Below are 19,611 nucleotides of genomic sequence, written 5' to 3' on the forward strand. Positions count from 1 at the left end.
CGTTAATTTCACATGGAGCAGGGTAAGGTCCTAACCTACCAAGGGCAAAACGAACTCCCAGTGCTTCCTCTGTGGACCTGGTCCGTTCTCTTAGGCTGGTCCACGGGACAAAGTTTTGCCAACATAGTTATGTCAGCCAGGAGTGCGGGGAAAACGATCACGCCCTCTGCCTGACGGAGCTGTGCTGGCAAAAGCCCTAGTGTGTGTGCAAAGAGTCCCTCTGCCAGCGTAACTGACGTTGTCCGGGGAAGTGGGGTAACTATGCCAGCGAAAGAACTTTTGTCAGTAGAAGCTGCGTCTCCATTAGACGGCTTTTAGCTTTTGGTCACTAGCAACTCAAGCTAGATTTGCTGGTGTAACCAGCACAGCATTTGTAGTGTAGACAAGCCCTTAAAGTGCCGATGTCCCACTGGAATATTGCCGCCTCCTCTGTGAAGGGTTGCCACAACCCTTTTCCGGTCCATAAGAACGCAAGAATGCCCGTAAGGGGTCAGGTCAATGGTCCATCTAGCTCAGTATCCTGTCTTCCGACAGTGGCTAATGCCAGAGGCTTCAGAGGGAATGAACAGAACAGGGCAATTATCAAGTGATCCATCCTCTGTCGCCCATTCCCAGCATGTGGCAGTCAGAGGCTTAGGGACACCTAGAGCATGGGATTGTGCCCCTCTCCGAGCAGTGAAATTTGCCCAACTCAAGTCCTCAAAGGAAGGTTTAAATTGGGGCATAGAACCCCATACTCATTCCCCCCCCCCGCCCCGATCAGGGAACAAGTGTGAGTATTTTGTTGCATTGCATCGTAAGTGTCTTTAAAGGGAATTTACTGCTGATGAAAGGTGCGGGGCTGACGGCCCTATTCTGTAGGTTCTTACGTTGCCCTCATCCCCATAGTGTTTGAGCCCCTTCCAGTTGTGCCTTGAGGGGTATAGCTAACATCTGTCATGTGTGGCTGACACCCACTGAGATCCCCACAACAGGAATAGTGCAGGCATCAAGATCACAAACCTGAAGGTGCCTCAGCATTGATGTGCAGGAGCCCCCTGCAGGTTAGAGAGAGACACTCAGTCTCTCTGGTTCCTTGCTGAGATGGTAGCTAATCGCTTACACTTGCGGTATTGAATTTGCATGTGCGCTATAGGCACTGGACTGACACCTAGCCATTTATTTCCACACAGGCCATAGAACAGGGATCTGCTTTTCATCATTAGCAACCCAAGCTGGATTCGAGCTGGTGATCAAGGTGAGACTTCCCATAACCTGTTACCACCTCCCTGAGCTATTAGTTTCTGGATACTTTTTATTTTGTTCCCTCTCTGTTGCTGTTTAAAATCCTGCCAAGGTATTGGAAGCTCTTTAGGCTACCCTTGAAAAGATTTTTATTTTTCTCAGGAAATTTAGTCCATGAAACCATCTGTTTCTTTCGCTGTAAAGGTGTTTGGAGTCCTTGAATTTACCCTTTGGCCACGTTAAATCTGGTTTTTAATCCTCAGCGCACTGAATCAAGTCCTCAGTGGTTTGAATTATGAGATGACTTTAGGAATTTACAGCTTGTATTCCTGATTATACCTTGACTTTATTATATTGCCAAGCGTCCAACTTATGGTCATGACTGAAATTTACGGTCTTCAGGTAGGTGCTTAGAATAACTTTTAGCTACCCTGGATATAATTGGGGGTGATTGATGGGGTGTCAACCTAGATAAACATGTAATCTATAAAATGGTAACTCTCATAAGGCTTTCAGGCAGGGGTAGGAAGGGAATTGTGAGTGAAAATGAGAGATCAGCCTCTGAAAATGCACATCATGGAGCAGCGTTATGACCGTGCGGTTATGGTGTGACTGCACCTGGGATGTTGCATCCAGTTCTGGGCACGTCCCTGCCAGATAGATACTGGGGGTGAGGTCATCGTCCCCGCGCCTGCCTCTTCACGGTGCATAAAAGGGCCAGATGGGCGCTGAAAGGTCCTAAAAACCTGCATCTGGCTGGGGGGAGACTTCCGTCAGTGCAGGCCAAGCAGAAATCAGCTTTAAAGGCCGCCTTGCAAGGACTCCCTCACAAGCCCTGCAGCTGGGCATGTGCTGGGGACGGGGGGGGGGCGTGTTGGGAGCTGCAGAGATTCTATGCCGTGCTGTGGCTCGTCGGGCGGCCCCGTGAAGAGCCCAGGATTGGAAGGATGCAAAGTGGCTTAAAGCCCCAAGATGCTGCCCAGAATCTCACCCTGTCAACGAGAAGGGCAGGAAGGGATGACTTGGAGGAAAGGGTAGCAGAGCTCCGTATGTATCGTCTGGCGGCGAGCTCTTAAAAGGAGGCTGAAATGGGTTTGCAAACACTTGATGGCTGGAAGCTCCAAGAACAGAGGGCAAACCCACGTATAGATCTGAAGAGAGGAGATGCCAGGAAGGGAGAGAAGTTGTCAGGGCTTCTGGGATGGGAGAAGCTGTTTGCGAGTGGTTGGTAGGAAACCTTCCTTAATGAGGGGGGTGGTGTCCCAGGGATCAATATTCATTGGGGGAAAAAAGAAAGGAAACCCTGGCCTGATAGCTGCAGAGGGGAAGGCGGCAGGTTGCGCCACTGCTTTTGCCACAGCCCCAAACTTTCTCAAGTAGCCGTAAAGTGAAATTAACCAGGCCCTCCTGCTGCTCCTGCAATTGAGAACACCATGGACAACACGGTGGTTAAACTCTTCTCATTTAACCCTGTTCAGAATGGGCCCAGGTGGTATGAACACTGGCGGCTTGTAGACAGGGCCTGACGATACGTTGCCCTGTTGGTCTCCATGAATTGTGCTGCTCTTGGCGCAAAGTGACTTTTTGCATCTGGCAGGCTGACGTCGCTTTGTTTTCTTTTCCTCTCTTTTGAGGAGCGGGGTAAATCCCTAACCCAGGGGGCAATTCCACTCAGCAGCATGACAAGCGAGGTGGTGGAGGATGAGATGGAATTTTATTCCAAGGCTGAGAAATACTGGAAGGATGTGCCGCCCACGGTGGACGGCATGCTGGGTGGGTACGGCCACATCTCCAGCATTGACATCAACAGCTCCAAAAAATTCCTGCTTAAGTTCCTTCGGGTAGGTGGTCTGGATCCGTCTGGGGAGGGGCGAAGGTGTCCTACAGCTTGTCCTTTAACTGTGGGTGGATGTCCACCATGCTCCAAACACCTGCTGAGTGGCTCTCTCCCACCCCACAGCTTTCCATAGCTCTCTGTCTAGCGACCTGACCGTTCTGCACAGGGGAAGATGGACCGTTGTCTCTTTCCTTTGGCTGTCCAGTGCCTTCAAGGCCTAGCTGGTCATCCACACCCACTGTTAAAGGGGGATTTGTGAGTGGTCCTGATGTCTGGCTGATCGCACCACATGAAGCCAACCCCAAACCTCTGCCCACTGGGAAATGATCTCAGTTCAATACCTGTAGCAACCAGGTGTCCATGCGGCCTGTGAATATGGGGGGCGGGAAACTCCCTTGTTGGCATCTCAGCTAAGAGGCCACGGATAGAATAACTCTTGGAGACTGAGCCCCCCACTCCCTGTCGGAGCGGATCTCCTCTCTGCCGGGCAACAGGAGGGCAGCTTGTAGTGCCGCTGACCGTGCTGCTCTACGATGAAAGAGGCCCTCAGCTGGCATTGCCAAGGTCCAGTTCCCAGCGCCAATTGCCACGTCCCTCTGTTGTAGCTTGTGAGCTTTGAGGTTCCTCTTGGCAGGGTTACGTCTCTCCTGTCCCTCATTTTCACTTTCATTTCAGGATGGTCCTAACAGGACGGGAACCGCCTGCGCCCTGGACTGTGGGGCTGGGATCGGCAGGATCACCAAGAGGCTGCTGTTGCCTCTCTTCAAAGCAGTGGACATGGTGGATGTGACCGAGGACTTCCTGACCAAGGCGAGGACCTACCTGGGAGAAGAGGGCAGGCGCGTGAGGAACTACTTCTGCTGTGGCCTGCAGGACTTCAGCCCCGAGCCCAACTCCTATGACGTCATCTGGATCCAGTGGGTAATAGGTAAGAGAACCTCTGCCATATGGAAAAGGCCCATTCAGTTCTGCTGTCCCCAGCCTCCTTATGTTCCCTTGTACTGAGGCTATGCACTGGCTGGTGTGAGAGTTACCTGAGGAAGGCAGGTAGAACAGCTTGCCTTAATCCATTAGGTGATGCCATGATCTGCAGAACTGACCCGCGCACCCGTCTAGGGGTGGATCAACAGAACACCAGCTGTTCCCCACACAGATACAGCAGTACTCGGCCCTTCCTATACTGGTCCCGTGCTCATGATTGGTCTGTGTTCTCCATGGTCCCTGCTAACGCTCGTGTGCTTCTCCCCTCGCCAGGACACCTGACTGACGACCACCTGTCTGACTTCCTGAAGAGATGCAAGGTTGGCCTGCGCCCCAATGGCATCGTCGTCATCAAGGACAACATGGCCCAGGAGGGAGTCATCATGGACGATGTGGACAGCAGTGTGTGCCGGGACCTGGACGTGGTGCGGATGATTGTCCGGCGCGCAGGCCTCAATCTCCTGGCTGAAGAAAGGCAAGAGAACTTCCCCGACGAAATCTACCACGTCTATACGTTTGCCATGAGATGAACCCGGGCTGGGAGAGGCTGTTTACCAAGAGGTACCACTGTGCCAGGACCAGCCCAGCAGGCCCCTTCTGGGGGGATCAGGAGGACACCTATCGTGTGGTCCAGACACTTCATGGTTAAAATTCAGGGTGGGGTGGGGTGTCCTGAATAACCCTGCTGGGGCTGGCTGGAAAGATCGGGGTGGGTCTTCTGCGTTGCTGCTGTTTGTGAGAAAAGACAGCTGCCAAATACACTCTCCTGCTGTTGCACCTCTGTACACAGACTCTGCTTAAACACGCCCACGCCACCTACCCAGGCTGGAGGCTCCCTAGAGAGGAAAAGCCTTGATGCTGCACCAGATGGGGGTACGAGAGGCAGAGTACCCTGCAACTACCCTGCCTTGGTTTGTTTGCCTGCCGCCAGACGATGCTGTGTGCGCTAGGCCTGAATCCAGGTCAGGGCGCGCGGAGGAGGCCGCAGCGCCAGCTCTCCCTGCTGCAAGGGAGCCAGGAGGAGATGCGGGGTAGAACTCACTGGCTCCTGCTCCAGCTCACTACTTCGCTGTTCCTAACCCTCCTCTGGGGTCAGTTCAGCGAGGCGTTTCTTGCTGCCTTCCCGAAACCAGTCTGAGGCAGGAGGTTGTAGGTTCCTGGGACGTGAAATCTGTCGCAAAGGCAGAGAGGGGTAGATGCTGGGGCTCGCTTACAGTGATGGAAAAGGGGTGATTTTGTTTGTTTGGCCTCTCTCCTCAAGATCTATGCCATTTCCTCAGGATGGAGCAGATCTTCCCAAGGGGAGGAAGAAAAGAGGCTCTGGGGCTATCGTGGGGTTTTATATGGCTGCCCATCACTGCTGTATCTTCCGCAAAATCAGTAGTAATAGCAAAATCGTTAGTGTCTTCATGGAATCGCGGGAAGTTTTTCAGAGCAAAAACTTTTTCAAGATTTGACTAAATCCATATTTATCTGTGCGGGGGTGGGAGGCGTAGGGGTTGAGAGGCCAGTGCCCCCTTCCCAGGGTTAATACCCAACCTCAGCCGGGACCAGCTTGCCTGCTGTACCTGTTGGACAGTTGAGGTGGGGTTGTGCTCTCATGTCCAGGAGAAAGGAAATCTCGCACCCTAAAGGATTTTAAAAATAATGTTGCTGTAGCCAAGTACCCATTACCAGAGACTCTAAATCCAGCCCTGGCCCCTCGCCCAGAGCGGGGGTTGTGCGGGTAGGCTGGCCCCCCACTGCTGGTGCCCGTTGTAGAATTACAGGCTAGGAAGTATTTGCCACTTCCTGAGTGAGCTTGTTCCAAGCAAGCACAGTCCGGGCCAGGGTAAGGGCTACTGCTGCGTCCCGCTTGCTCCAGGCAGGCAGGCCATCTTACACGGCTGTTCTAGCATTTCAGGGTGGGAGCCTGCGCCAGGCCTCGCACACCACCCCCGCCGTAGCAACTTCCCCTCCGTTACCGCTCGGCGCGTGACCGCTGAGCAGCAGCCCACAAGGAAACGCTGACTGGTGGAGTAGCTCGGGGGGGAGTTCAGGGCTTGTCTGCATGGTGACTTAGTGCAAGCCAGGCTGCGACTCTGGCGCTCGCTAGCTTTCGATTTGCACCCTGGCTTGCCCTGTGCTACGTCACTGCGTAGACAAACCCGGCCAGCCCAGGGCAGCCCATTCTGGGCTTTTGTACTTTAACCAACCCCCCACCATTTAACCTGGAACAAGCGGCTGCCTTAGCCCCTGGGACCTGCTGCTGAGTCGGCCTGTGTTGGAGAGAGCAACTTAAGCAGGAATTCAGCTCCAAAGGAGCACCCTCCCTTATTTCAGTGCCCCGCTTGGGAAATTAGCCGCCCTCTTGATTAACCCAAGGGGGGGAGAGCAGGCCCAGTGGCTGCTCTGTTTTGGGTAGGGCCATGGACCTGCAGAGTAACAGTCTATGGCATCTGACTTCACTGCTTGACAGCGTTAGTACCTTTTTATGCACAGCCCTTACTGGGCTGCCAGCAGCAAGTCCCCCGCTGGCTGGGAGGAGGGGAAGATCCCTCTCGTGCAACCAGCATGCAGGTAAGTGATGTGATCAAGTGCCCAGTACAGAACTGGGAATAAAATGTTGGCGTCCTGCCTGCAGGGCCAGGCTTTGACAATGCGAAGGCTCTTTTTCCCCCCCCAGCTCTGGGTAACTTAGGTGTTTTCATTCTGTCCGCCCTGTAAACAAACAGCTGAGCCCGATTTCTTTTTCAGATTCTGGTCGCAGTCTAGTGTAAATCTGGCATCTCTCTACTGCCGCTAGCAATGTAGATCCTGGGAGTCAGCAGCATTTGGGGTTATTCCAGTTTTATACTCTTCATCCAGCTCAAAATCAAGTCCTACACCTAGTCCCAGGGTCAAAGATGTGTGCAGGTGATCACTGCCTCCTTTGTTTCATCTCTCATTGAAAATAAGGAATGATTCCACGGGGCCTGGCCCCTCAGTGTTACCCACTTACTGACAGCTGGGCGACTAGCCTCGCACCCACTGAAGAGTGCTGCCGTTAAGTCTTCATCCCCCTAAGGGACAGGTAGGTCCCAGCTGCTGAGCCCCTGGGGAACCCCCCCTCTGCCCCAAAGGAAACAAGCAGCCATTTTCTATGACAATAGGACATGTTTAATGGCTTGAGCTCAGCAAGACACTGGCACAGTGTTTCATTTTACTCCCCTTTGTCAATATGATTGTCAGCTGCTCCTGTGAAGTGTTTGGGGTGGGGGTGGAGGGGGGAGACAGCGGGTGGATGCGTTTTGGCAGGAGGGTGAATTTCATGTTCTTGCCCTGCTGTGAGTGTTAACAAATGGGTGGAGGTGATGGCTGGGGAGGAAGAGCCTCACGTTGTACCCAGCTGCAATGTTAGCCCCAGATCCGTGAAGGCTTTTCATGCCTAGCTGGTAATCGGAGGCGAATCGCAGTGGATTTCCTCACTGGAGCTTTGGCTCTTTCTCCCAGGGGTGAGACTGGCTTAGCAGCTGTTTGGCTTTGGCACTTAGGGTAATTAACACGCTGGAGGGAAACCTGCCCTCAGTGGATGGTGCTGTGACTTGGCCTTTCGTCTCTGCAGCCCCAGGCTGAGATCACACCTAGGGTTTTGCAGGGCGAAGAAAACAAGGGAGTGCTGCAAGAAGCGTGCTCCTCTGGCCAAGGTGCACAGCCTCCAGGAGGCGGCACCTCCAGCCCAACACACTGCCTCATGGGGAGGGTCAGTGGAGCCTAGGCTGGAAACAAGGTTAGTGGCTCCTCTGCTCTAGTAGACTTGTCCACCACACCCAAGGCACTGAGTGGCGCAGGCTGCACTAGAAACCCCACAACTAGAGGAGCCGGGAATAACTTGCTACTAGTCTAAACTGAAAGGATGGCCTGGCCTGGCAATCCGCAACCAGGCCCCATGTTAGCACTGTTCCTACTATCTCCTCCAATAGCCCCTGAGCACGTCATTTCACAAGCCAATCGTTTCCTCTTGCCCCAAAGGTGCCGCCCTCCACTTGCAGTATCAGCAGATTGCAAAGCCCTGAGCTAGAGATTCAGGTGCTGCGCCCAGCCCTGCCGCTTCCCTCTCATTTGTAAAGGTTTCTCTGAGCCCAAGGCCCACCCGGCTCACAGGGGCACCAGCCTTTACCCCAAGTGCTTGGCAGATGCCTGGGGGAAAGAGAGACGAGAACGCTAACCTCTCTCTGCTCTTCGTTTAGTCCTGGCAGGTGGTACAACAGGTGGACAAGCTGTTGCGAGAGGAGTGTGTCGACGTTGATGTGGCTCTTGGAAATTCTGGGTGAATTTAGTTGCTCCTCTGGCATGTGGCCCATGCTGCAAAGAGCCACATCTCCTGCTTTCCAAGTGGTGGGAGAGCCAAGCCTGCTCAAGGCTCTGCGCAGAGGGGGCTGGCGAAAGGCCATCAATCCCTCGGCCAGCACCACCTGCACTTGGGCCTGGCCTGAGGGGAAACCTCCCGCATAGCTTCCCGAGGAGACGGGAGGAGGAGGCACTCGCTGAACGTTTTCCCTTAGCAGCCCAAGGCTTCTTCCTGCCCAGGCCGCGCTCCCCAGAGGCAGCAGTGTTAGAAGCAGCCATTCGTTTAAGACACCGCTTCAGCCATTCCCGCACTCAGTGCGTGGCCGGAGACTGGCAGGCGGATGAGGGAGAGGGGGAATGGTTGTTCCTCGGCCTTATTCAAACAGCATGGCACATGCAGTCGGACAACCTAGGGGGAGCATCGCCTGAGTCTCTACTCTGGTTTCTGCTCCTCAGACCGGGTTCATGGTCCCAACTCCAGGCAGGCGTTTCCTGTACGTCCATGTGAAGCAGCCTACCAGCACTCATCACTCGTAAAGGCACAAAGTCCAGATCACCAGCCCAACCCACTTATCCCTCTACCCTCCCACCCCGAATCACACTTCATTGGGATTCAGGTAACATGCTGTTGGGGGTGTCCCTTCCCAGAGAAGCCAGGCCCATGCGGCGCCTAAATGCACAGGCCCTGCAGCGGTATTTGTGGACAGCGTGATCAAACAAAGCACTGGCTGGCAGTGGAGGAAGCTGGTCTGGACCATAAGGAACCTCTTGCTCTTCCGGGTGGGGAAACCAAGTCACCAGAGTGTTTGGGGAGGGACTGGAGTGAGGATTCCAGGTCTGCCCCCGCCTGGCTCAGATGTCCTCCTCACCGGCGTTGCCGTGGCCTATGAGGAGATACCACTTTAGCCTGTTGGGAAGAGGAAGTGCCTTGATCTTCACATCCACTGGCCACGGTTTGAGGCGCTGCCGGATGTACACCCTGCAGAGATGTTTCAGGGCCTGCGGTGAGTGCTGCAGCTGCTTCAGGGAGTAGAAAAGGGCCTTGATCTTCTCCCCCTGGAACCTGCAGCTGGTGGAGTTGATGTCAAAGTTGTTGGGCAGTTTGGGGATCTGCGAGCTGGCCACCATGAGCTCTAGGACAGTTTCTGCTTTCTGCAGGAGGTCAGCGGAGAAGCTGTCGTCTTCTGAGCTGCTGAGGTGAGAGCACAGCCTCTCAAAGACTATGTGAAAGCCTGACCAGCACGAGGGGCCGTGGAGGGAGCAGTTGTAGGAGGCCCCAGACTCCAGCAGGAAGCGCAGGAGCGGGAAGTGGAGCTTGAAGCTCTTGAGGCAGATGTGTGTGAGGGACTCGTGGGCTGGGCACTCGCTGGGGTCAGCGCCATGGGCCATCAGCAGCTGGGTGACCCGGAAGCAGAAGCGGTTGATCATTCGCACCTCCTCTTTGTCCCCGCCCACCGTCTCACCAAGCAGGAAGATGATGCAGGTGAAGACGGTGTCGCCATCTTTCGTGGTGGCCTTCACGTCTGCTCCTGAAGCCAGAGACAAAAGGGGGAGCTATGGTCAGATGCTGCAATGGACACCGACTCCCTAGAACGGGGGGCTGACGCCGAAGAGCACGTGCAGGTATGTGTCACAGCACGTGGTACCTCTCCTCTGAACTGCAGCTCCATTGTCACGCATCTCCAACCCTCCTCTGCCTGCCATTTAGGGAGTTGATGGGGCTTTGATGGAGCGCACAGTAGCGACTGTGACTGTTTCACCTTGAGGGACAGCATCTCTCTGCACCAACCTGTGCTGCCAGTTAAAACAATCTCCACCGAGGGTTCACAGTGTGACCAGTACAAGGGTTTCATCCAGACAGTGACAAATACTCTTAAGAAGAGTGAAGCTGTCATCGAGTGTAAGGTCAAAGGGCACCACGAGATCATCTGGTCTGACCTGTATATCACAGGCCCCAGCACCCGCATGCTAAACCCAACCACTGACATTAGACCAATATTATGATGTCGCAGGCAGAGGATGGGGGGACTGATGTGCACCAATGCCAGGCCCCTGTAGAAGAACTGATTAAGCCAGATATACCCAGCTGATCTTGGCAAGCAACCCATACCCCACGCTGCAGAGGAAGGCAAAAAAACCCCACGGGCCTTGCCAGTCAGACCTGGGGGAAAATCCCTTCCCGACTGATCCCACATGGCGATCAGGTAAGACCCAGAGCATGGGAGCAAGAACCAGCCAGCCAAGCACCTCAGAGAGAGAATGCCTGGGGCCACCTGAAAGCCCTGGCCCTCCTCATCGAATGTCCTATCTCCAGCCGTGGCCATCCCTCATACTTCAGAGGGAGGAGACCAAACAAACTTCAGAATACGGTGGGAAGGGCGATCTCTGCCTGACCCCTGCAGGCTGAAGCATGAGCTTTTAGGACTATCAGACATGAACCAGAAAGGGGGAAGCTGTGAGTTATTGCACTTGGAGGCAGGTGAATCAGGAGAGACGAAGCGCCAGCTTGGACTATTGCAGGGAGGAAAGGCCAGTGCCAAACGTTACGTTATTTGTTTGCATTGTGGTAGCACCTAGGAACCCCGGCATAGACCGTGGTGCTCGGTGCTGTACAAACACAGAACAGACGGGCCCTGCCCGAACGAGCGCTCGGTCTTTACAGGGAAGTGAGCCAATAGCTGCTCGGTTGCCCTCACCTCCTTCCAACAGGAGCCGGATGTTTTCGGTGTTGTGGATCTGAACTCCATCACTGCTGCCCAGGGCATGCAGCAAAGCTGTCTTTCCTGGGGAAAAGAGCGTAAAACAGGGAGGAGGAAGCATTACATCAGGGTGACTTCTAGGAAGGGTCCCTTTTGGGGCTGCCCCTGTCCACAAACCATGACAGTATGGAGGGGAACACTCTGCATATAGCTCTGCCTTGAAGGAGAAAAAATAATGCACCCCCTTAGTGAACTATTCAAACTGCACAAGGATGCAGCAGCGGGAGCACACACAGCCTTAGGGATTGGGTTGCCAACTGTCTAATCACACAAACCTCAACATCCTTGCCCCGCCCCTTCCCCTCACTCCATCCCCCCTCCCTCCATTGTTCACTCTCCCCTACCCGCCGTTGGCAACCCCACTTGGGGCTAGTGCCTGTTAGCGCACTACTGCTTTAGAGTCACCAGGGGGAGCACCAGACATTGTGACTCGTCCATTAGCCCCTGAGCACAGTAGGGCAACTGCAAGCATGTTACAGCACGAGTGGCACTAGCCCAGACTGCTGTGGGCAGGAATTAAGCGTGCAAGCCAGAAGGCGCCAGCGACTAGCAATGCCAGGTAGTCTGAGCTCTGCTACACTGCAGTGCTAAAGCACGGCTGAGACCCACCACGTTTGAATGTGGTTAAATACCTGCCGGTCTTGTCTGTCCTAGAGCTGCCAATGCCCCTGAACGCCGGTAGGGTTTGAAGGTCTTAACCTGGATCTGAATTTCCACAGGTGGTTCCTACTTCTAAAACGGGCTGAGCACTGGGCGATTCAGAAATGTAACAGCCTAGGCAAAAGAACCCAGGTGTCCTGCCTCCCAGTCTCCTGCTCTAACTAGACCACGCTGTCTGCCCATTCTATTTGCTACACATACCAACGGTTGCTTTCTGCGTGGGAATCAAGTGCACCAGGAGCTGGGGGGGAAACTAACTCTTGATGTAGGATGGAAAGGGGCACAGACCATTTTTGTCAGCTGCGTTGACGTCGGCACCAAGTTCCAGGAGATGCCGCAAACATGGCAGCCGTTCGGGCTCCTCACTGGCGAGGTCCAGGGGGCTGCTCTCGTGAATCTGTGGGGAGGAAGACAACAACAACAACGAAAAAAAGCCAATGATCTTCCGCTTTAGCAGGTGAAAAGCAGGGCTCGTACGGCCAGAAGGGAGTAGCGGAGGTTCCTCCCATCAGCGCTAGTGCAACGGGGCAGAGCATGCAAAGGACTGACTGCAGCCAGGCCTCATTACTGAAGTGCAGCCTGTGCAAACTAAGAGTCCCAGCATGCAATGCTCCACCTGGACCCGAGCAGCCCAAGACGTTAAAGATAAAGGGAGATGAGCTAAGCAGGCATCACTCTGGATCCCTCTCTGCCTGTGCTCTCTGCAAAGGAATTCACAGGCCCAGATCTCTCAGGAGGCGTTATCAGTACCGTAAACCTAGGAGAGGTCCGATCCTTTAACCCTGCGTCTAAGGTGGGTGCTTTCCATACCCGATCTCTCCGGTTAATGTCCGCCCCGCGGCGCACTAGCAGCTCCACCATGTCCGGCTGGTTTCGGAGAACAGCGATGTGCAGAGCAGTGTAATAGGTGACGGGATCTAGGGCCAGACCGAACAACAAGTCAGGGAGTTTCAGGACTAAAGACGCCCTCCAAAAAAGATGAAACAGTCCCCGAGCAGGCAGAATAACCCAAAGCAGCTGGGTTCGGAGAGTCCAGCTCCCCAGACGGCGCTGAGAGCGTGGGAAGGGGCTGGGATCCTGCTTGGCTTGGAGGAATGACAGGGAGGGCTGGGCTGAAGCTAAGCTATTGACCGCCCAGGCTCTGCCATTGTGCGGGCCTCGGCTCTAGGCCGATGAACAAGCTGGCCCTAAGCCTCCAGCAGCTGGATCAGAAGAGCCAACTCCATCCCAGCCCCTTTCTGGCAGGCCGCAGCCCTGCTTTTGTGGCAATGGGGCAGCCCGCATCCCCTACAAGCTCTGCAACCCACAGGCAGGCCCCAACCGCTTCCCTGGCAGCAAGGCTGGGGGAGGGGTGAATGGATGGACAAGAGACTCACTGCTTGTCACTGCAGCCCTGGTGCGGCTGGGCCTGCAAGGGAAGCAATTCATGGCCCAGTTCCCCCATCCCTACCCCCTTCCCAACAGCTGGCTGCTCCCCAGATCCCGGGGCCGGCTGTTTAAACCCAGCCACCCTGCGGGAGCACAGCCAACATTCCGGGGGTGATGTCACAAAAGCCCAGCCGCTGCCGGGAGGGAGGGTTTCTCTGACCACGGGCTGAACAGAAGAGTCAGTGTTGGGTTCTGCAGTGTTTTAAACCCTTCACCCTATTAAACAGGCCATGTGCTACCCCACAAAGCTAATGCAAGGAGCATTGCTGAGCGAGGCCGGACGTGCAGCCCTGGAGCCTGGCGTTCGCTACCCAGGTACAGCACTGCCACGCTTAGGACAAGCTAGTCGGCACAGACCAGCTAGCATGCCTCCATCCTGAGCTGAAGGGGTGGTTTAATCCTGGGGGCTCCCATCCTTGTGCTCGCTGTTGGGACTGGCAACACGGGTGTCTGATGTGACCACTGAACTGGCTGGAACCCCCACCTTGCTCATCTCACACAAGCAGCCACCAGTCGGTAACAGCTTGTTGTCAGTGTTGGTGGATTTGAACTGGCAACGTAAAGGTGAGGGGGCCACAGAGCTCATTACTCGCCCCTGAGCCATGCAGTCCCCCTGCAGTGTCTTCTGTGCTACAGCGACTGCCAGACAAACCACTGCACTAGCGCATCGCCTGCCCCACGAGTTGGTAAAATCAAAGTGGTGTCATCAGATTCTGGCCTAACATTTTCCTGTTTCCCTGGAACCACGTTGGTGCTTGCGCCCTGGGAAGCCAGCACGTTCCTACCTAGGATTTAAACCTAAAGGCACTAACCGGCTTCCTGCAATGCCCAGACCACTAGCACAATGCATTTCTAAGTTGGCTCAGAGAAAAGCACCAAGGAACGATGGGAGAGACCAGGCCCAGTGCCAGCAATTGCATTTTCATTAACATTGATAAAAAAAAAAAGGCAACGCAGCATCCTCTCCCTGGCTTAAGTGTTCAGGGGGGAAAAAAAATCAATCCATTGTGAGGGAGGGGGGCAGGGAAGGTCTTAGGAGACAGACAGCAAAGGACCAATTTTATTACCCCCTGAAGGGGGTTTGGAGGGGAATGTGGAATATCCTATGATCCCACCCGGCTCACTGATCTTCCCTCTGATGGAAGGCGGTTGGGCGTTGGCTTCTTCTAAAACTCATAACACATCTAACACTGCTCCACGCCTCAGACAGGTTAATTCGGGAACAACCAGCCCAATGAGGAAGGGGCAGGGCTTGGGACCTCGATTCAGATCCAGGACGCTGCGTCGTGGCTCCAATCCATTGGCCAGCCCACAAACGGCCCTTCCCTCCCTCCCTCTCCGCCGGAGCCTGTTTGCATCAGGAACGGGGGTGTGCTTAGAATGCATCATCTCCCCCAGATTTACCTTCAAAGATAAGATTGGCCCCGTTCTGCAGGAGGATTTCAGCTGCAGGCACCAGCCCGAGTTCAGCTACCTTCAGCAAGGAGTAGCTCACGCCTTCTTGGTAGAACGGGGACTGGGTCTCTCTCTCCAACAGCTTGTTGAGGACCAAGAATTTGCTGCTGTCTTCAGCTAGGCAGCTGGGGCTTGAGACACAGAAAAGTGGCCCATTGTTAGAGCTCCAGCATTTCTCCTGGGATGTGCGTTGGAAAAGGGAATTGGGCCAATAACGGTCTCTGCGGGTGTCCTGCCCTCCTATCGCTCCAGTCTTGTGTTGCGGGAGCCCGCCGCCCCCTCGGTGCATTGCGCCCTGCTCTCGTTTAGGGTCTGACCATCGGGGGAGGTTTTATTTGCTCAGAATTAAGTGTCAGCAGCCTGAGAGAGCTCCCCTTAGTTCCTATCACAAGAGTTCGCTCCAGGTCAACAGACTATCAGGGAAGGTCTCTCTCAAGGGTTAAACCGCCCCTCTCTGCAGGTTCTGGGGAACACCGTAATCGGCCTTTTAACTCCTGTGTAAATAATTGGCTCCTCTCTATGAAAGGGCTCCCCAAATCTTCTTGGCACCCACATCCAACATTAGCATCCAGCTTTCTACAGCAGAGGCCTCTGATGGTACAGTCAGTGATTCAGGGAGAGCGCGCCAGCTAGCCCACTGGACTGGGCCTTAGGACACCTGGGTTCTTGTCCCAGCTCTGCCACTGGACCTGCCAGGTGACCTTGGGCAAGTCATTCCACCTCTCTGCTTCCTCGTCCACTTCTTGTATGTCTTGTCTATTTAAATTGTAAACTCATTGGGGCAGGGACCGCCTCTTACAACATGCCTATACAACAGTGGGGCCCTGATTTCAGGTCTGACCTCCACATGCTGCTGTAATACAAACAACGATAACAACAATTTAGAGGGTTAATTAGATACAACACAGCTATTCAGAGGAACTTCTGTGGAGATAAGCTTAGAGTAACCCACAACCACTTATTTCATCCTTCAGTTTGTGACTTACTTTAAAAACAAACAAACAAAAAACACTGAGTAAAGGCCACCAGAGTCTTGAAATTTGTTACCTCTCTAGAGTTTCCTGCTTTTCAGGATCCTGTATCCCCAAACATCCCAAGATCTCATCTACCAACGGCTGATACTCAAAAATGATCCTGCGGAAGCCATGCAAGAAAGGCATTGTGCTCTTCTATTCAGAGATCATACAGAACATCCGTTTGTCTCAAGCACCAGAGATGGATTCTTCTTTTCTCCCTGAAATCAGACAGATGTTCAAACACGGATCAGTTACAGGTTTCTGGAAGGAGAGCATCAGATATAGAGCTGGGCAAAAAATGACGATTCGGTGACACCAAAACATTTAGCGAATTCGTGTTGGTTTCAGCCGATTGTTTTGGATTGGAAAAAAAACATTAAACAATTCTGGAAAAAAATCAAAATACTTTTGTTTCAATATTTTCAAAGTGTTTCAGTTTTTCAGTTTGAAACAACTTTTTGTTTCAAAGTGTCCTTTAATTTTATTCAAAACAATCAACAATGTTTAAAAATGGTCAATCAAAACAATGTTTCAGTTTTGTCAAAACAAAATGATTTGTTTGACCTGAAACAAATTAATTTTACTTTTCAATTTGCTGGAAAAAAGTCTTCAGTTTGACCCAAAACATTTTTTTTTTAAAACTGCCAGTGAACTGAAAAATCTTTTTCACACAAACCTAGCGAGAAGGTCTCACGAAGGGTAGACTCGGATAAATAAGGGGAGTTGAGGGTTAACCATGACCAGGTAACATGTTTTTAAACACGAGTTGTCCTGTCTACGCTAGGACCAAAGCCCTATTTAAAATTTGTATTAGTTAAAACGCATTGACTAATATGTTTTAAAATCTAACAATATTTCCTAATTTAGATATGGCCTAATTTTAATCAATAGAATAGTTAGACACAATGATCAGGGAGTCTTGGTTCTGTTTTTTAAGAAGTGTTCTCAACACCTGCTATAAACAGAAACACTCCATAGGTGTTTTAAAAACCATTAACTACGCTGAACTTAAAAGATCATAATGTTGCAAACAAAACACTTTTTGCTGTTACAAGTAACACATTAGGTGCTCGGATTTCGTACTGCTGAGCATGATATAAGAACCTAAACAGCGTAAGCTTTTTAAAAATGAAAGGATTGTAAGGATCTGATTTAAGTCATCACTATTTAGTTCCTTTGTTTACTTTTTGCATTTCTCCCAGTGTAGACAATGGGAATCAACAAAGTCACCTCTACTGTTGTTTAGTCAATTTCACTTTCAGGTTCTTTGTGGGGCAGAGTTGAAATCTCTGCAGAGAAGTATCTACACCTCTACCCTGATATAATGCTGTCCTCGGAGCCAAAAAATCTTACTGGGTTATAGGTGAAACCGCGTTATATAGAACTTGCTTTGATCCTCCAGAGTGTGCAGCCCCGCCCCCCTGCGCACTGCTTTACCGTGTTATATCCGAATTTGTGTTATATCGGGTCACGTTATAGCGGGGTAGAGGTGTATTTGTTTAGAAGCAACTGTTTTCACTGGATTTTTTCCCTTTTAATTTGTACAAGCCATGTTGGTCTTAGGTTTTTAGAAAAGCTGGAGGGCTTCCCCCACTCCTTACACATTTTAAAAGTTTGGCTCCTATGTAGATCATGCCCCTTTAAATTCAAACAATTTTTTTTAATTAAAAAAAAAAAAACATTCCCTGCATTGTTTCATGGGTTAATATAGAAGAACCAAAACATTAAAGAAACTGGTCTATTTTCATTGTCTAAATACAAAACGTAAAAATAACCAAAACCATAGACAGAAGTAAATTAGATTTTTTTCAGTTTCAATCATTTTAAGTGTCATTAGTAACCAGAGGAAGGAACTCCTCGCTCTGTTTCTCTGAAATATGATTTTAGAATGACTGTATGTTGCTTTCAACAAAGATTTAATTTCTGACTCTTCTGCTATGACCCTGACCCTACTGAGACCTAGGCATGTGCTTAACTTTAAGCATTGCAAGTAATTCCATTGACTATTCACAGTGCATAAAGTTAAGCACAGGCATAAAGCTTCGGAGGATTGGGGTGTAATGCTGTAAGTTCTTTAGGGCAGGGACTGTCTTTTGTGGGTGTGGCTGTGCAAGGCCTGGCACCCTGGGGCCCTGATCCTGACAGGAGCTGCTGGTTGCTACCACAATAAAAATAAGAAATGAATACCACCACCTGCGGAATAACAAGAACATCAAGATACCACAAGGTTACCACAGCAGTCACCTGGTGCTTAATTCACCTGATGCAAATGATGAACTTGTAAGAGTGGAATCAAGCAGTTAACACCTCCCTCCACTTGAAACAGGACCATGCACAGCACAGGAGCACCCATTTTTACATGCATGCACACACGCATATGTAGGCTTCCCAACCAGCTCCACCTGATCATACACACCAGGGGGCCTCACACAGGTCCCAGGGTACAGGCCAGGTGACTCAGTGACCACTTGCCAGTTGTAGGGGCATACACTTCCTTTTGGAGGCAGGGTGGCTCTCTGTGGGATCTCTCACTAAAAGCAGCAGCTTGCCTTTATTCAGTGCTCAGGGCCACCAGCAGCACCTGCCACAGTGCAGCTACCAGGCATTGCAATAGGGGATGTGACCAACACGCCACAAAGCTAATCATGCCCCTGCCAAGTACCAGACCCTGCAGCCAGCAACAGCACACACACACTGCTGCACCCACGCATGCTATTTGCACACAGGCACACACACACACACACACACGTGTGTCATTGCACACTGCTGCACCCACGCATGCTATTTGCACACAGGCACACACACACACGTGTGTGTCACTGCACACTGCTGTACCCACACAGGCCACTTGCACACAGACACCCCGCCATTGCACAGTGCTGTGCGCACACACACACACCCACCTACCATTGCACACCGCTGCACCCACACGTTATTTGCACCCACCCCCTGCCATTGCACACTGTCGCACACACGTGTATGCCATTGCACACCGCTGCACCAGAGAGACACAAGATTCCTGCCTGAGCCCGAAGTAGCGCCTGAGAACCGCCCCCACCCCCGGGGGGGAGGGGACAGGCCGGGATCAGTTCCCTTCCCCCTTAGTACCCGGGGCCAGTCAGCCCCCCCCCGGCTCCACGGGTGCCCCTCCCCCAGCCCGCCCTGCGCTGCGGTCCCTGCTCCAGCCTGGGCCCGGGGCGCGCGCTCCTACCTGCACGGGGCCCCTCCCGGCGGGCAGCGCACAGGAAACGGAAACCGCTTCCGGACAGGCTGCCGCTCAGAGTCCCTCTAGCGGCCGAAGGGGGCTGCTGCAGGGAGGCTGGCTCAGCAGAGGGCAGCAGCCTACAGGGAAAGGGGAGCCAGCCAAGAGATGCCCATTGCAACCTGGGCTGGCCCCAGGGCATGTGCTTTGCAGGGGCTCCTTCTCCACTGTCACACCCCCCCAGCCCCAAAGACTCAAGGCCATCAGCGATGGACAAGGGCCAGGCTTGCAGCCTGCACTGGCATGCCGGCTAGATGCCATCGGCAAAGTTGGTCGGGGTTCACGTGCAAGGTTTGCAAATGTAGCGACAACCCTTTGGGCCAAAATTCAGCCCCCTCCAAAACGTAGCCCACAGGGCAAGCGTGCACCTTGTCTGTGCACTGATAACCCAGCTGCACAACGTGCCCATCTGCTGTTAATCAGTGTTTAAAGTACCTAACAGGGCCAGCTTGGCTTGCAAAGGGCTAATGCGTAAAAAAAGAAATTAGGTCAGTATGTGCGCTGTGCTTCAGGGCCAGGCACTGCAGTTTAAAAGTACTTTTTTTTTTACCTTTTGGGATCACAGCTCCAGCCAAATGGATCACGCGCTCTGGCCCAGTAACAGAGCCAGCCTAAAGTGATTACTCCGCTTTCGGTGTAAGTGATGGACCTTATTTGGTGCTTGCTGGCCCATTACTATAT

General features: G+C 52.7%; 2 protein-coding genes across 10 annotated transcripts in view; one reads left to right on the forward strand and one right to left on the reverse strand.

The window, feature by feature from the left end:
• NTMT1 (N-terminal Xaa-Pro-Lys N-methyltransferase 1) overlaps nucleotides 1–6,678 on the forward strand; it is a 121,432-nt gene extending 114,754 nt beyond the window's left edge. For 2 of the 5 annotated variants that reach the window (XM_065572656.1, XM_005293362.5), the window contains exons 2-5: nucleotides 1,173–1,237; nucleotides 2,859–3,065; nucleotides 3,737–3,989; nucleotides 4,316–6,678. In XM_065572656.1, the coding sequence (XP_065428728.1) occupies nucleotides 2,904–3,065; nucleotides 3,737–3,989; nucleotides 4,316–4,572 (672 nt within the window). In that variant the 5' untranslated portion in view covers nucleotides 1,173–1,237; nucleotides 2,859–2,903 and the 3' untranslated portion in view covers nucleotides 4,573–6,678. The remainder of the gene's footprint in view (nucleotides 1–1,172; nucleotides 1,238–2,858; nucleotides 3,066–3,736; nucleotides 3,990–4,315) is intronic. The other 3 variants (XM_024106089.3, XM_065572657.1, XM_008169198.4) reach the window with 3 other exon arrangements.
• A 479-nt stretch (nucleotides 6,679–7,157) lies between these two features.
• On the reverse strand, nucleotides 7,158–19,028 carry ASB6 (ankyrin repeat and SOCS box containing 6). Of its 5 annotated transcripts, none has more exons than XM_008169189.4 (7): nucleotides 18,880–19,028; nucleotides 15,700–15,886; nucleotides 14,602–14,783; nucleotides 12,580–12,686; nucleotides 12,058–12,166; nucleotides 11,047–11,133; nucleotides 7,158–9,879 (listed from the first exon to the last, which is right to left on the reverse strand). In XM_008169189.4, exons 2-7 carry the CDS (start codon nucleotides 15,810–15,812, stop codon nucleotides 9,203–9,205), a joined length of 1,275 nt encoding a protein of 424 aa, XP_008167411.2. In that variant the 5' UTR covers nucleotides 15,813–15,886; nucleotides 18,880–19,028; the 3' UTR covers nucleotides 7,158–9,202. The 5 variants fall into 5 exon arrangements, with proteins under 5 accessions (XP_008167411.2, XP_008167414.2, XP_008167412.2 ...); XM_008169192.3 differs by lacking the exon at nucleotides 18,880–19,028 and adding an exon at nucleotides 18,085–18,569; XM_008169190.4 differs by lacking the exon at nucleotides 18,880–19,028 and adding an exon at nucleotides 17,913–18,059.
• Nucleotides 19,029–19,611: the final 583 nt, after the last annotated feature.

This window comes from Chrysemys picta, chromosome 18, assembly GCF_011386835.1.
Source record: "Chrysemys picta bellii isolate R12L10 chromosome 18, ASM1138683v2, whole genome shotgun sequence".
NCBI lineage: Eukaryota > Metazoa > Chordata > Testudines > Emydidae > Chrysemys > Chrysemys picta.